The following is a 13,307-nucleotide window of genomic DNA, read 5'->3' on the forward strand; positions in this document are numbered from 1 at the left end:
TAAGATAACTATCAGGAGTCGTTTATGAATTTTGTTTTCCTCTTTTATTTTGCATCAAGTGATGCATTGCTTGTTATTGTTGCATATATCCATAGGTTGATATGTATGGCTGACACAGCCAATAGATAAAACCCTACAACTACAATAATGAAATACATGACACAACTAAGTATCTTCTGTGGGCTTATTGGGGCACCTTTTCCGAGTATGGCCAGTTTGTTTGCATAGCCCACACCTTTTCTCTATACGTTCGATCTCATCTATCTCATTATGAAATCTCGTAAAAACTGGTCTCTCAGTTGCTTTCTTATGCATGGCGAGATTAGGACGCAAACGTGTCTCATACCACTCTGGCCATAGCTTCTCATTTTGTATCGGCGGAAATTCTACCTCATACACCTTGAACATTGCCTCTTATATATACACTGGATGAACATATCTTTCCCACTCAATACTTGCAGCAGCACAAGCAGTAAGTGCATGACGACACAGAAAATGAAGTGACTGAAAAGGACCACAGTCACATGTGTCCACACTCAAACACTGAGGCCTTCCTATTGCGATGTGGTACCCACATCTTTGGGATTTTTCCCTATTTTTTTCAATACCAGATAGAAGCCACTGAGAAAACTAATTACCGGCGGTCAATTATGCATGTGCCTCCCTATCCTTCATGACAAACAACTGTTGTAGCCTCTCGTAAGTACATCTAACAATGGATGAAATTGGTAAATACCGCATACCCTTCAAAGCTGCATTCATGCACTCGGAGAGCTTTGTTGTCATGTGCCCAAGCCTGCGACCGCTATCACAAGGTTGTAACTATATTTTCTTGTTAAATCTACTGACCTTGTCTGACATCTCATGGGATTAAAATGGAATCGGTAGACATTCATCCCAAAATAATTATGATAAACAAGAATATACTTTAGACATTGAATAATGGCTTACCAATATCTGAGATTTTATTGTAGGACAACACGGAGACTCCAAAGACATCTTGCTGCATATTGCCAGCAATGCACATGGTACTTTGATTGATCCGACTCCACGACTCTATACTCAACACTTCTTCAAATGCTATAATTCTTCACACCTAGCATGACAACCTCCCTATTTTTGAATCTGTGACCAATGCAAAATTACACACCATTGTCTGTGTTGTAATCGTCTCCACCTATATTGAAAATGGAGTTTTTCTCATGCATCGTGTCTAGATCTAATGTAAGATAGTGGCTGAGTACAACTGATAACTTCGGAATTGATTTTGGGGTAGGAAAAAATACCGAACTATTTCACCGATAGGAGTCTCTGGTATAAACTTCTGCTCATCATCATCCTCAAAAGAACCATTTTTGTTGCTATCAACAACATACTCTTCATCCGACTTCTCACTGTCCACGTCCATGTGTACTACTAGACTAGCACGGTGCAAAGGGAGTGATGCAAGAGGTGGGTTATCTTGGACAAAATTTGAGGCCCAGAACCACTACCACCAACATTACCAACCTCCGCAGAAAGCTCCATCACTTATTCAGCCATGATTCTCCCGTAGATATCAAACATCAGGCGCACATGCTCATTATCATCTAGTCAAAAAATACAAAACCAAAATACTCGATTTTTCATCGGTGCTAGCAACCTATATCTAACTTTTTCAATATCCTTTGTCCCATTAACACTGAGACTCGTCAATATCAGGCTCTGTAACTCAAACAAAGAACTTAGTCTCTAAGTGCGCAAGAGAATATGACTATCACACTCAAACACAATTTCATTGTCATTATTTTTTATATGATAATTGGGATATATACTTACAACAATATATCCACTACCACTAGATACTTTTACTAGATTTATTAAAAGAATGGAGAAGAAGAAGTGAAATATTTGTGAAGAAGACTAATACTTACAGATCATTTTATAGCTGGTCAAAATTTCTCGTAATCTATGTGGTTTAGAGTGTAAATGATATAGCTTTTTACGTATCTCGTTTATACTGTAAACGAGTTGAATTTAAATGTATCTCGTTTATATTGTTTACAATATAAACGAGATACGTGTAGTGCATCCTCTCACATGTATCACGTGTGCAAACGTGATATGTTGAATGCAAAAATGTATCTTATCTCATTTATATTGTATGAGCAGCGAGCAGTTGTGATTAGCGACTGTCGGTAGAAAAATGAGACACAATTGTGGGCGAGAGGCGCGGAGACGAAGCTGATGTGAGACGCCACTGCTATGTATGTCTGTTCTTATGCTTGATCGGAGGGAGAGAAGCGAACCACCGCGAAGTACAAACTGGCGACAAACAACACATGAGTTGGCAGATGCAGTGGATCCTGCAAAGAGATGCGCGACCACACGGTGTTAGCAACAGCGACTCTGTGAGAGTGGAAAGGTTGAGACGCCGTTTTGGTTCATTTTAGAGTGAGAAAGTGTGAGAGTGCGTTGGAGAGGGAGATTAAGGTTAGGATGAATGAATTGTTCAATGGAATTTGATTGATTAATTAAAAATTTCACCTATATATACAGATTAATAAGATTATCATATCAGCAAAACCGACCACTTTAGCATTATTTTCGTTAGAATTGCATTTCAATGAATTCGCAGGTATGCTTGTCAAATTTTAAAATTATTCAAAGACTATTTTATCAACAACAAAAATCAATTTGACCAAAATCCATGTGATATTTTCCTCTTTATATGTATTAATAAGTACACAAGAGAGCATAATTTTAACCTCTGTTGCTAAGGTTACCGGAGCAATCTATAATAGGAAATGAAGTGGAGTGTTGCATTTTCAAAACTCATAACTCGTCTGAGCCACAGAGCCAGTGACCAGTGCTTGTTTGTTTTGTAGTTAGTTGCGATGTCCATCGACCTCAAACTCTCGCGCTTCGATCGTATTTATCGCCCTTCGGTAACTCTCTCTCTCTCTCTCTCTCAAATGTTCTTAATCGATTATTGATTGGGAATTTGACTTCAGGAAGCACTGGAAGGCAAAATCATCATCAAAACGCAGTCTTCAATTTCCCACTATGGAATTCGCCTTACTTTCAAAGGATCCGTCAACATGCAGGTTCACCCTTCTCTTTCGTTACACCAAACAGACGCAAACTTTATAGTTAGTATTTTATTGAAGCTTTAATTCATGGTTTTGTTGGCCTTATTGTTGTGTATGGTGAAGGTTCGTGGAGGATCAGCTGGTGTTGTTGAGTCACTCTATGGAGTTATTAAGCCAATCCCTATTTTGTAAGTTTGTTTCTTGTTCTCTTACTGTGTAATTTGACAAGCAGAGTGTGAATTTTATTGATGTTGTTGATTTTCTTTTCCTTTCAAAATATGGCAAATAGTGTTAATGATTTCTTGCTTCCTTGTCTAAACAAAATAACAAATTGTAAATGATTTCTACCTTATTCATTTTTGCATATATGATCTTTCTCGATGAGCCAACCGTAATGCATAACCTTGTAATTATAGATTTGCATATCAGTCTGCTTATTTGGGATTTGATTCAGTTTCTATGTGACTGTGATTAACTTACCGGTCTTTGACTAGGTAAATCTTCATGAGAGACGATACTTTATATATAAATATATATAAAACAAGAAGATAGTAATGATAAGAAGAATTCAAGAGAGTACATTGTATCATCTATTGTTTTCTTTTTGATGGTGAAAGTGGGTGGCATTTCTGTTGGTCCCAGATTTATTTGGGGCTAACATTAGTCCTCTAAGTTTGCTTTTAATTTTAGCTGTTAGGTGTTTACTTTTAGATCCAACTGTGTGTAACTCAACTTGTATTTATGCTTTTAAAATTGGCAAATTATCCCTGTAATTTGTTAATTTTGCGAGTAAACACCCAATTTGGTCCGTGTATATCTTCCTAGAGGAAAATGCGACCCATGACAAAAAAAAAACAGGACAATTTGGCCCTTGATCCTGTTTGTCGTGAGACAACATAGCCCTTTTTGTGAAATCCACCGTGAACTGATAACAAAACTTTCCTAGCTGGCTTGTTATTGTGATGAAATGACCATTTAAGTGCCGTGCTAGAGGGGGGTTAGGATTGGTCAGGACCAATTTGTCCCTCATGACCCCACTACCACCACCCTCCACCTCCACCTAAACCCCTCGCCCTCACCACGGCACAACCCCACCGCCTCTGCCTCCGATGTGTCTTAAACTGTCATCGCTGCCTCTGCTGAAATTTGTGATCTCCAAAATTCTGATAGACTTAATGTTTGATTTGATTTTCAAATTATTATTAAACTTAAATGGCACAATAAAACATTGAGTTTATAATTGTAAATAACAACATCATTGGGATATATTGTAATTGAAAAGAGTTACATTCAATATTGCAATAATGAGTTAATGTTTTTTTTTTTTTTTTGCAAATAAAAAAGTTTAAATGCTTTAGATAAAAACTAGGAAATGGATATTGCCACTCCAATTTTGATAATCCCACTTCTTTTTTCCACAAATTCATAAAAATATACAATGCAAAAGAATCATGTGTGGAGTGGCATTATCAAAAATGGAAGTGGCATTATCATTTCCCTAAAAACTGGTTGGGACCAACATAAACACCATCGTGAAGTTGTTTGATAACAATTATGCTTTGCATGATCACTTTCATTCAAGCTGATACTTTGCTAATAGCACTCATTAGGAATTTCTGGTGTTACAGAAAGGAAAATATGAAACTTGTTATGACTAACTTTGTAAACAGGAATAGGACCACCGAGGTTAAACCTTCTGGAAAGATTGCTTCGGGCACAACAGAGGTAATATATCATTAGTGAATGAATAGAAGTTCTATTTATTACAGTTTTGTCTTTTAGACTACTTATCTTATTAAGGCATGATATCTAGTATCAGCTGTCAAGTGGATAAGATATTGAGCTAGCCCATTGTGTTTTGTTTCCCAAAGAGGTGGGCCTGGTGCATGAGGTTCTTGTTTTGGGGATAGAGGAATTTAACTTGATAAAAAGATAAGCATAACCATATGTGATTCTGCAGAGGTTTTCTCATAATTATGGTGAAGTTCAGTTAAATATCTGATTTCTAGACTTGCAACCATCTGGAAGATTAAGCTTTTAAGAAGCTGTTTTGTTATATGATTTTACCCCTTAATGAGTGTCTTGTCTCATCTGGATTTACTTTCTCATTTTTGCCAAAAATATGATACTGTCCTACGAAACAAATCTGATCTCACTGTTCGAATAACATAGTTGGATTTGTTCTTGCAGTTCGTGTCTTAAGTTGGCTTTTCTGAACAAAATAATATTTGAAATACTATATTGTCCTTTTGAGTGAAAATTTAGTACCATATTTGACAGGTTTTCCTATTAATTTGATTTAACCTAGTTCACTGTGTTCATATTCATTTAAAGGTTTGCAATCTTGTGGCAGATACCATTTTCGGTGACCCTTAGACAGCAAGGTGAAAATTTGGAAAAGTTTTATGAGACTTTCCATGGGGCAAATATAAGTATCCAGGTAATGTAATGGAAGATGCTTTCTTAGCCAACTGATCTACATGATTAAATTTTCACCACCATTCCTACTATTGATTATTATCTCTCTTTTTGACATTTGGTAAAGAAGTTGGCTTTGATCTTAATCAAGGTTGAATATTTTTACACTAATAAGGTTTGCTGATGCCATATGGTTCACTGATGGTGTAAATTCTTAGAATTGAAAATTGATCAAAATTAACTCATTTTACACGTGTAAGTCTCTGTTTTATTTATTTAACTTATCAACTAATTTCAACAGTTGGTGATTGATAGCCTTTATAGTATTTGGTGACTGTAGATGTGACTCGCGGATACTTACATAAATCTTTATCAACAACAATGGAGTTCATTGTTGAAAGTGATAAAGGTATAAGTTCGTTGCAATCAAATGTTCTGTTTTTATACATTTATTCACGTAATCATGATTAAACTACTAGTATTTCTTTTGTTTGTGGATTTTTTCAGCTGATCTTCTACAACGGCCAATTCCTCCAGAAATGGTCATCTTCTACATAACCCAGGACACTCAACGACACTCTCTACTTCCTGAATTAAAATCTGGTGTGTTGTTCTTTTATTTAAGGGTATACTTTCTACTCAGGCTTCGTTAAAACCATTTATCTTATTGCATTCACATTTCTCATTTACTGTGGCAGATATTAACTTGCTTGTGTTTGTTGGTAATGAACTTGAATAATAGTATTTGCAAACATTTTAATGGAAAAAATCATGAGGTTAATGCTGATGTATTGTTGAATAGGTGGATTTCGGGTGATGGGGAAGATCTCTTCTCAGTGTTCTTTGGCTGGTCCTATTAGTGGTGAGTTAATTGTAGAAACATCTGCAGTTCCGATTCACTCAATCGACATTCAATTGTTTCGTGTTGAGTCCATTCTTCTTGGGGAGAAAATTGCAATTGAAACATCTTTGATACAAACGACCCAGGCAAGTGATACAAATTTAAGAGCATTTGAAATTAAAACAATGTTTTAACTCCCTTTCCATTTATCAGATAGCAGATGGAAATGTATGCCATAATTTGACTATACCTATCTATGTAATACTTCCGCGGCTTCTGACGTGTCCAACAACTTTTGCTGGGTAAGTGTCTTGTTCTTGATAATTTCCTTTCAGTGTATTGCACAATAGTAATTGTTGCAACTTTTTGCATGTGATGTGCTCAAGGATACTCAGTAAACTGTATTTCCATTTCATAAATAACCTTATAATAAATTGTTTCATATTTGCTTGCAAAAATTCTTGGATCCTACACTGCAAATCTTGATGGCTAGATGTCTATTGTTTTATTTTATTCCTTCTCTATTTTCATGCAGTCCTTTCTCAATTGAGTTCAAAGTTGCCATTGTCATAAGTTTTCAGTCAGAGCTATCTCAACTGCATAAGAAGACTGACTCCAGAACTCCAGAACTTTGGGTAAATTCAGTTCCATTTTCCCCAAGTGGCAGTTCATTTATCATTTATTGTTCTTCACTTTATTAAGGATCCTTTTGTTTTCCAATTTCCTTTATGAAACTTCAGCTAGCAATGGAAACATTGCCGCTCGAGTTGGTTCGGACAAAGTAAGGTTGTGTATAAGAATGCACCAAGCTATAGCAGGCAGGAAGTGGATATATTGTTTGATATAACATTTGAATTGGTTTCAAGTGAATTGGCTTTCTATTTCATGTAATGTAACTTCCCAAGATTTGGAACAGTGATACTTGCACTGGAAAAGTCTCATGTAGACTTTACAGGTGTTGATTACAACCATATGTATAGGAATTTTTTCCCCCTCGTGGTGTCTCTATCTACATCTAACATGACATATGAATAACAATTTAATGGCAAAGTAGTGTATATGGAATCTCCAACTAATTTGGCTCTCGTTTTACAACCTCAGGGATACATTCAATCAACTTATACATATAACTCGAAAAAAATTTATTATATATTACTAATTTTACAATTAAAATGTATCACATGATATTCTTTTTTTGTAATTGAATTGAAATTTTTTACTCCAAAGTCAAGGAAGTCTCTCCTTTCCCCTCTTTCCTTTTTTATATTTCTTTTTTTCACTTATTCAATCTCTCTTATACATCAGTATTAATTAATAATTATTAATTTAATAATTAAAATGCATTACATTTTTTTATTACAATCAAAATTAAATTTATTAAATATTATTAATTTGACAATCAAAATATGTCACGTAATATTACTGTATATCATTGCAATTAAAATAATTTTTTCTTCTAAAATTAAAAAATTCTCTTTTTTCTACGCATTCTATTTCTTTTAACTTTTTGATCTGTCACAATTTCTATTTCTTTAAAATCAAAATGCTACTCTTTTTCCAACTATTTATTCACATGCTACTGTTTTGCCACAGTGATATATTATTTTTTTGTTCATTAGATAAACATCTTTAATATTTATTACAAGAGCGTTACATATTATTTATTTTTAAAATTTTATAATAAAAATTAAATATTGAGATATAATTTATTTAAAATGCTTACAATTTCATAATATTATTACAGGCAAAAATACTAGTGAATATGTTTTTAAACATAATCAACTATGTTATATTTACATGAAAAAACAATCACCAATTAGTCACATTGTATAAGAATATGCAGCTAGTGTTTACATTGCTACAAAAAATTTATTATTTGGCTTATTGGCTTGAATTTGATATAATTACGATAGATTTTATTTGGGTGATGGATTATTTTGTTAAAGATACTTGTGACATAACATGTATATTATATACAAAATGTATAGTACCGCTTTTTATGTTTGTGGAGCACTTTTGAAACACAATAGCATCATCCTTCCATGACTTTTGTTTCAGTACTGAAAAAATGTCGGTGGGCCTCCTGGACCCCCTTTTTTTTTTTCATGGTATTTTCTAACCCAAATAGATAAAGAACTAATCCGTCACGATTTAAACTTTATGTATGCACGTTAAGGAACAAAGGAAGTAAGGAACACTAATTCTGAACAACATATTCGTTTTACTTTCTCTAGAGTTATTGACTAAGGTGAACTGAGTGACTCAATGAAAGAGAAGAAAAAGGGAGGAAAAGAAAATTGAGGTGTGGAATGCTTGGTTATACAATATCTTCCGACTGTTTGGGAGTAATGAAGTGCAAGGAAACGACACTAATATGCATTAGAATTTTGATAAAATACGTAGAACAAATTATTACATTAAGATATGGAGCCAACCAAATTAACATAATTGGTACAAGGTGATGGTCGATGGCAATGCTGGTTGTCTTCTCCTATTTGATTAATGGGTCATGTTTTGTTTTTGAGTATATGGTCTTTGAATAGTTTCTTTCTTTATACTGAACTACATTTCCTCCACAATCTGATACGTTGAGATTGAGATTTAAACTCGCATACTTTATTTTAGGTGTTCTGAGATTTATGCCTCAACTTACTCTTTCTATGTTGATATTCTTAGAAGTTAGAACGGTATAGTCTTGAAACCGTAACATAAAGAAGGCAACACATTCATGTAAAAGACAAACACACATTTTACTTATTGTGGGAAACACCGTTGTTTGAGTTCCAAACCAAAGTATGGAAACAGAAAAAAGAAAAAAACGTCTTCCTCATTCCAATGTCACATCATCACTTTACTCGATTGAAAACTCAAACAACATTGAATGTTGGTACTTCTCACCAGGTCTAACCACAACACATGGGAAATTTGGCTGGTTTATGGCATTAGGGAATCCCTGAGTCTCCAAACACAGCCCTGCATGCTTTCCATATACGGCGCCTCCTTTTCCGTTAACGCCATTGACATAGTTTGCCGTGTAAAACTGCATGCCAGGGGCATTTGTCCACAAGTTTAGCACTCTTGAACTTGAGGGATCTCTCACTTTAGCAGCATGTTTTAAACCTGCTTTCTCGTCACCACAATCAAGCACATAGTTGTGGTCGTATCCCATTCCAACCTGACCAATGGTGTTGCCTATTCTACTCTCAGTGGTAAAATCAAACGGGGTGCCCTTCACCGGCATTATTTCGCCGGTTGGCACAGTGTTCTGATCGACTGGGGTTACATGATTCCCCCATATCTGAATGGAATGGTTAAGGACGTCTCCTGAGTTGTGGCCAGCCAAGTTCCAATAGGTATGCTGAGCTAAGTTAATTATGGTGGGCTTATCCTTTGGTACTCCTTCCATGTCAAGCCTCATAGTTGTTCCCGAAATGAGCGTGTAAGTTGCAGTAACGGTAATATCCCCAGGATAACCTTATATGGCAGTGAAAAAAAATATGAAAAAAATAAATAGATAAAGAGAAACAAAAGGGCAGAATAACTGAGACACTCAAAAGTAAGAGGAAGAAAGAATAAATAATACCTTCCTCTCCATCATGACTGTGATATTTAAAAGTAATTGATGGGGTTTCACCCTTTTTATATTCAACAACCTCCCATACCTTCTTATCGAACCCTATATTTCCTCCTAAAATTGGAAAACAGAAATGGATCAGGCACACACAAATTTTATAACAAAAACAAATAGCTGTCTTAGAAAACACTTGTGCTTTTAGGCTATTTCAAATTCTATTCCATAATCATGTAATGTTATTCGTGAAAAGAGCAAAAGAAGGTTTATCCAAGAATGTTAGGTGGTCCACCTCCAGCATTGTTGAGAACAGCTATACAAAGTATTTTTGTAATATATAACGAATCCTTAGACTGATGATCAGCATTACAGTGTTTAGAGGAGTAATTTCCTATAGAAAATGATTGAGATTTAATGCCATTTCAAAATTCTATTGGAGAATTATAGTGTTAGTGTACAAATTGCAGCTTTGTTTATTGCCGACAAAGCATCTCTCAACCATGAGAATCCTTTCTTGCTTTGCCATAATTTTCAAAGCTGACTCTTGCAACAGATAGTCAATCAGATAGATATGTTAAAGTCATAGTTCGCAACCATAGAATTAACATGATCCTAACCAAAATGCACACAGATATGAACATACTAAACATGTGGAGCAGAGGATATGTAGAAATCAAGAGTGTAGAATTGATACCATGAAGACTGTTTGGGGGTTTGTTGAGAGGCAAAGAGTACTCAACCCCATCAAGTGTAAACTTTCCCTCCTTAATTCGGTTTGCTACGCGACCCACAATGCAGCCGAAATAAGGAGCAAGACCTTTCTGCATGCATAACAAATTCGACAAATCAATCATCAAAATAAAACTGAGAAACCAAATTCTAGCCTATGAACATGTCAAATCATCGTGGATTCTTATCGACCATGATTCAATATTTTCTTGCAATCCACTGTATCTATCAGAAAATATAATTATAAAATTAATGTCTATAAAATAACATTCTACCAGGAAGAAATTGGAAAAAAAAAAAAAGGAAAGACAAATACTAATAATTGTAATAATATCAATCGATCCCTCCACTATATGGATAAATGTAACTTGTCAAGGCCTTTCAGAAACGCATGATATTGTTGTTTCAAACTTCATAGATAGAAACTTGAAAAAGAGAAACACAATGCACATCAATTAGATAAAAAACCAATCCAATCAAATGTATAACTAAACTAGCAATTGCGATTCAAATCATGATCCATTGAAAAACAAAAAATGAGGATTTGCTTAATTTTCACCTGATATGATTCAACGGAATCGAGGCCAAGAACAACGTCAGACAACGCCCCTTTCCACACAAAAAAATAACACAACTCAGTTTCTATCTTTGATAATTTAAGGAAAAAAAAATGCATGCAACATCAAATTAGTTTAATTCATGAAGATTTTGAATGAAGATTAGAGGAATTGAGAAGGGAAAAGGGAGAGAGGGGAAACCATCTTTGCCGGGAACGGAGAGGGAGATGATGGTGCATCCGAGGTTGGTAACTTTGACGTCCATGGTGCCATTGTTGAGCTCGAAGATCTCAGGTTTCTGGTTCTGATCGGCCATTGTAAGGGAAGGTGATTGAATCGCCGGTCTCACTCACTGAGTCACTGAGTTGCTAGGTGGATGTGACGTAACTAAATGAATATACGCTTTTTGTTTTTGATGTTGTTGTACTCATGAATTGAGATTATGAGGTGTCAGGTTATGAATTTATGATTTCGTTTGGATAATCATTTCTCTATCAACAAGGGCGTATGCTGTTTGACTGTTGAAAAGATCAATAGCAGTTTTTTATTCTCTTGGGTAAAGTAATTTTTTTGGGTTAAAATTTGATAAAAATTTTAAAAATATTTTTAAATTTTGTTTTGTTTTAATTTTGTTTTAAAAGTTTTTGATTTAAAATTTGAATTTTTTAAATTTTGAATTTTTATATTAGAAGATAAAGTGTAATCTTTTATTTTTAAATAATTTTTTTATTTTTTTGTCTTATTTATGAAATAAATAATGAAAGATCACACTTATTAAAATTCAAAATTTAGAGGATCTAAATCCTTCGATTTGTATCAAATACATTTTTGATAGCTAAATTTTTAAAAAAATTAATACCAACCAACAATAATACATGACAATTATATTTGATTTGTTTGTGTTGAAAATTGTTTTGATGTAATTGTTGTTGAATAAATTCTAAATTTTTTAAAAAATTAGCAAGAATATATTTAATGCAAATTAAAAATTTTTGAAACAAAATTATAACAAAATAAAATTTAAAAATATTTTAAAAATTTAGATATATTTTAAATTTTTTTGTCAAATTTAAAAAAAATACTTTACCTTTATTCTTTTAATTTTGGGATTAATCACTAGCCTTTCATATTCATTCATGACTTGTTTCTTGAAGTAGAGGGATTTTTTACTATAAAATTTTATTTTTTATTATAAAATTTTATTTTTTATTTTTGTGTTGTAAATTTTGATATTATTTTAAAATTGTTTTTTAATTGAAAAATGAGTTGAAATTATTTTTTTCTTAAAAGTAATTTTAAAATAGATATTATGATAAATAATTTTATTAATTTTAAAATTTTAAATAATTGTATTATAAATTAATTAACTTTTTATTTATGTTTAAATTATGATTATATCTTTTGTTTATTAATTTTTATTAAATTAATTTTAATTAAAAAATAAAGAAAAAAGAGTTTGGTGAGTAGTTCCTCGGGATACTAATCCACCGTAAAATAAAGGGAACTAAAATTTTAGATTCATTTTATTTAGATGAATCTAGAATGCTAGAGATATAATTATTTATATTATTTTTTTATCAATTTAAATTTTTGAGAATAATGATATTATGATATAGTAAAAAGTTTAGAATTCGATTTTTTGTATTTGTTTGAGTGCCATTATTTTGATAAAAAAGATATTTTTTAATAAAAAATATTTTTTATTTTTATTTTTATGGGTGTTTGGTAAATTTCTAATAATAAAAGTAAAAGTACTAGAAAAATAAAAAAAAATTGAGAAAATTTTGATTTTTTATTTTTGTGTTGTTGAGAGGGTTTTTATTATACAATTTTATTTTTTATTTTTATGTTGTAAATTTTGATGTTATTTTAAAATTGTTTCTTAATTAAAAATTGAGTTGAAACTATTTTTTGTTCTTGAAAGTAATTTAAAAATAGACATTTTTATTAATTTTAAAAATTTAAATAATTGTATTATAAATTGATTTTTTTATTTATGTTTAAATTTGATTATATTTTTTGTTTATTAATTTTTATTAAATTAATTTTAATTAAAAAATAAAGAAAAAAGAGTTTGGTGAGTAGTTCCTCAGCATACTAATCCACCATAAAGTAAGGGA

The 13,307-nt window shown here is 32.7% G+C and overlaps 2 protein-coding genes across 3 annotated transcripts; one reads left to right on the forward strand and one right to left on the reverse strand.

Annotated features, from left to right (window-relative positions):
• Positions 1 to 2,736: 2,736 nt before the first annotated feature.
• Positions 2,737 to 7,406, forward strand: LOC112802334 (uncharacterized). Of its 2 annotated transcripts, none has more exons than XM_072237650.1 (11): positions 2,737 to 2,927; positions 2,994 to 3,086; positions 3,195 to 3,259; positions 4,742 to 4,796; positions 5,425 to 5,511; positions 5,814 to 5,898; positions 5,997 to 6,092; positions 6,292 to 6,480; positions 6,548 to 6,632; positions 6,866 to 6,965; positions 7,071 to 7,406. In XM_072237650.1, exons 1-11 carry the CDS (start codon positions 2,877 to 2,879, stop codon positions 7,113 to 7,115), a joined length of 951 nt encoding a protein of 316 aa, XP_072093751.1. In that variant the 5' UTR covers positions 2,737 to 2,876; the 3' UTR covers positions 7,116 to 7,406. The 2 variants fall into 2 exon arrangements, with proteins under 2 accessions (XP_072093751.1, XP_025701281.1); XM_025845496.3 differs by having other exon boundaries at positions 6,292 to 6,476; positions 6,544 to 6,632.
• Positions 7,407 to 9,061: 1,655 nt separating this feature from the next.
• LOC112802335 (uncharacterized) lies at positions 9,062 to 11,703 on the reverse strand. Its single transcript, XM_025845497.2, has 5 exons — positions 11,389 to 11,703; positions 11,190 to 11,239; positions 10,596 to 10,722; positions 9,914 to 10,018; positions 9,062 to 9,804 (listed from the first exon to the last, which is right to left on the reverse strand). Exons 1-5 carry the CDS (start codon positions 11,501 to 11,503, stop codon positions 9,182 to 9,184), a joined length of 1,020 nt encoding a protein of 339 aa, XP_025701282.1. The 5' UTR covers positions 11,504 to 11,703; the 3' UTR covers positions 9,062 to 9,181.
• Between the last annotated feature and the right edge of the window lie 1,604 nt (positions 11,704 to 13,307).

This window comes from Arachis hypogaea, chromosome 5, assembly GCF_003086295.3.
Source record: "Arachis hypogaea cultivar Tifrunner chromosome 5, arahy.Tifrunner.gnm2.J5K5, whole genome shotgun sequence".
In the NCBI taxonomy this organism is placed as follows: domain Eukaryota; kingdom Viridiplantae; phylum Streptophyta; class Magnoliopsida; order Fabales; family Fabaceae; genus Arachis; species Arachis hypogaea.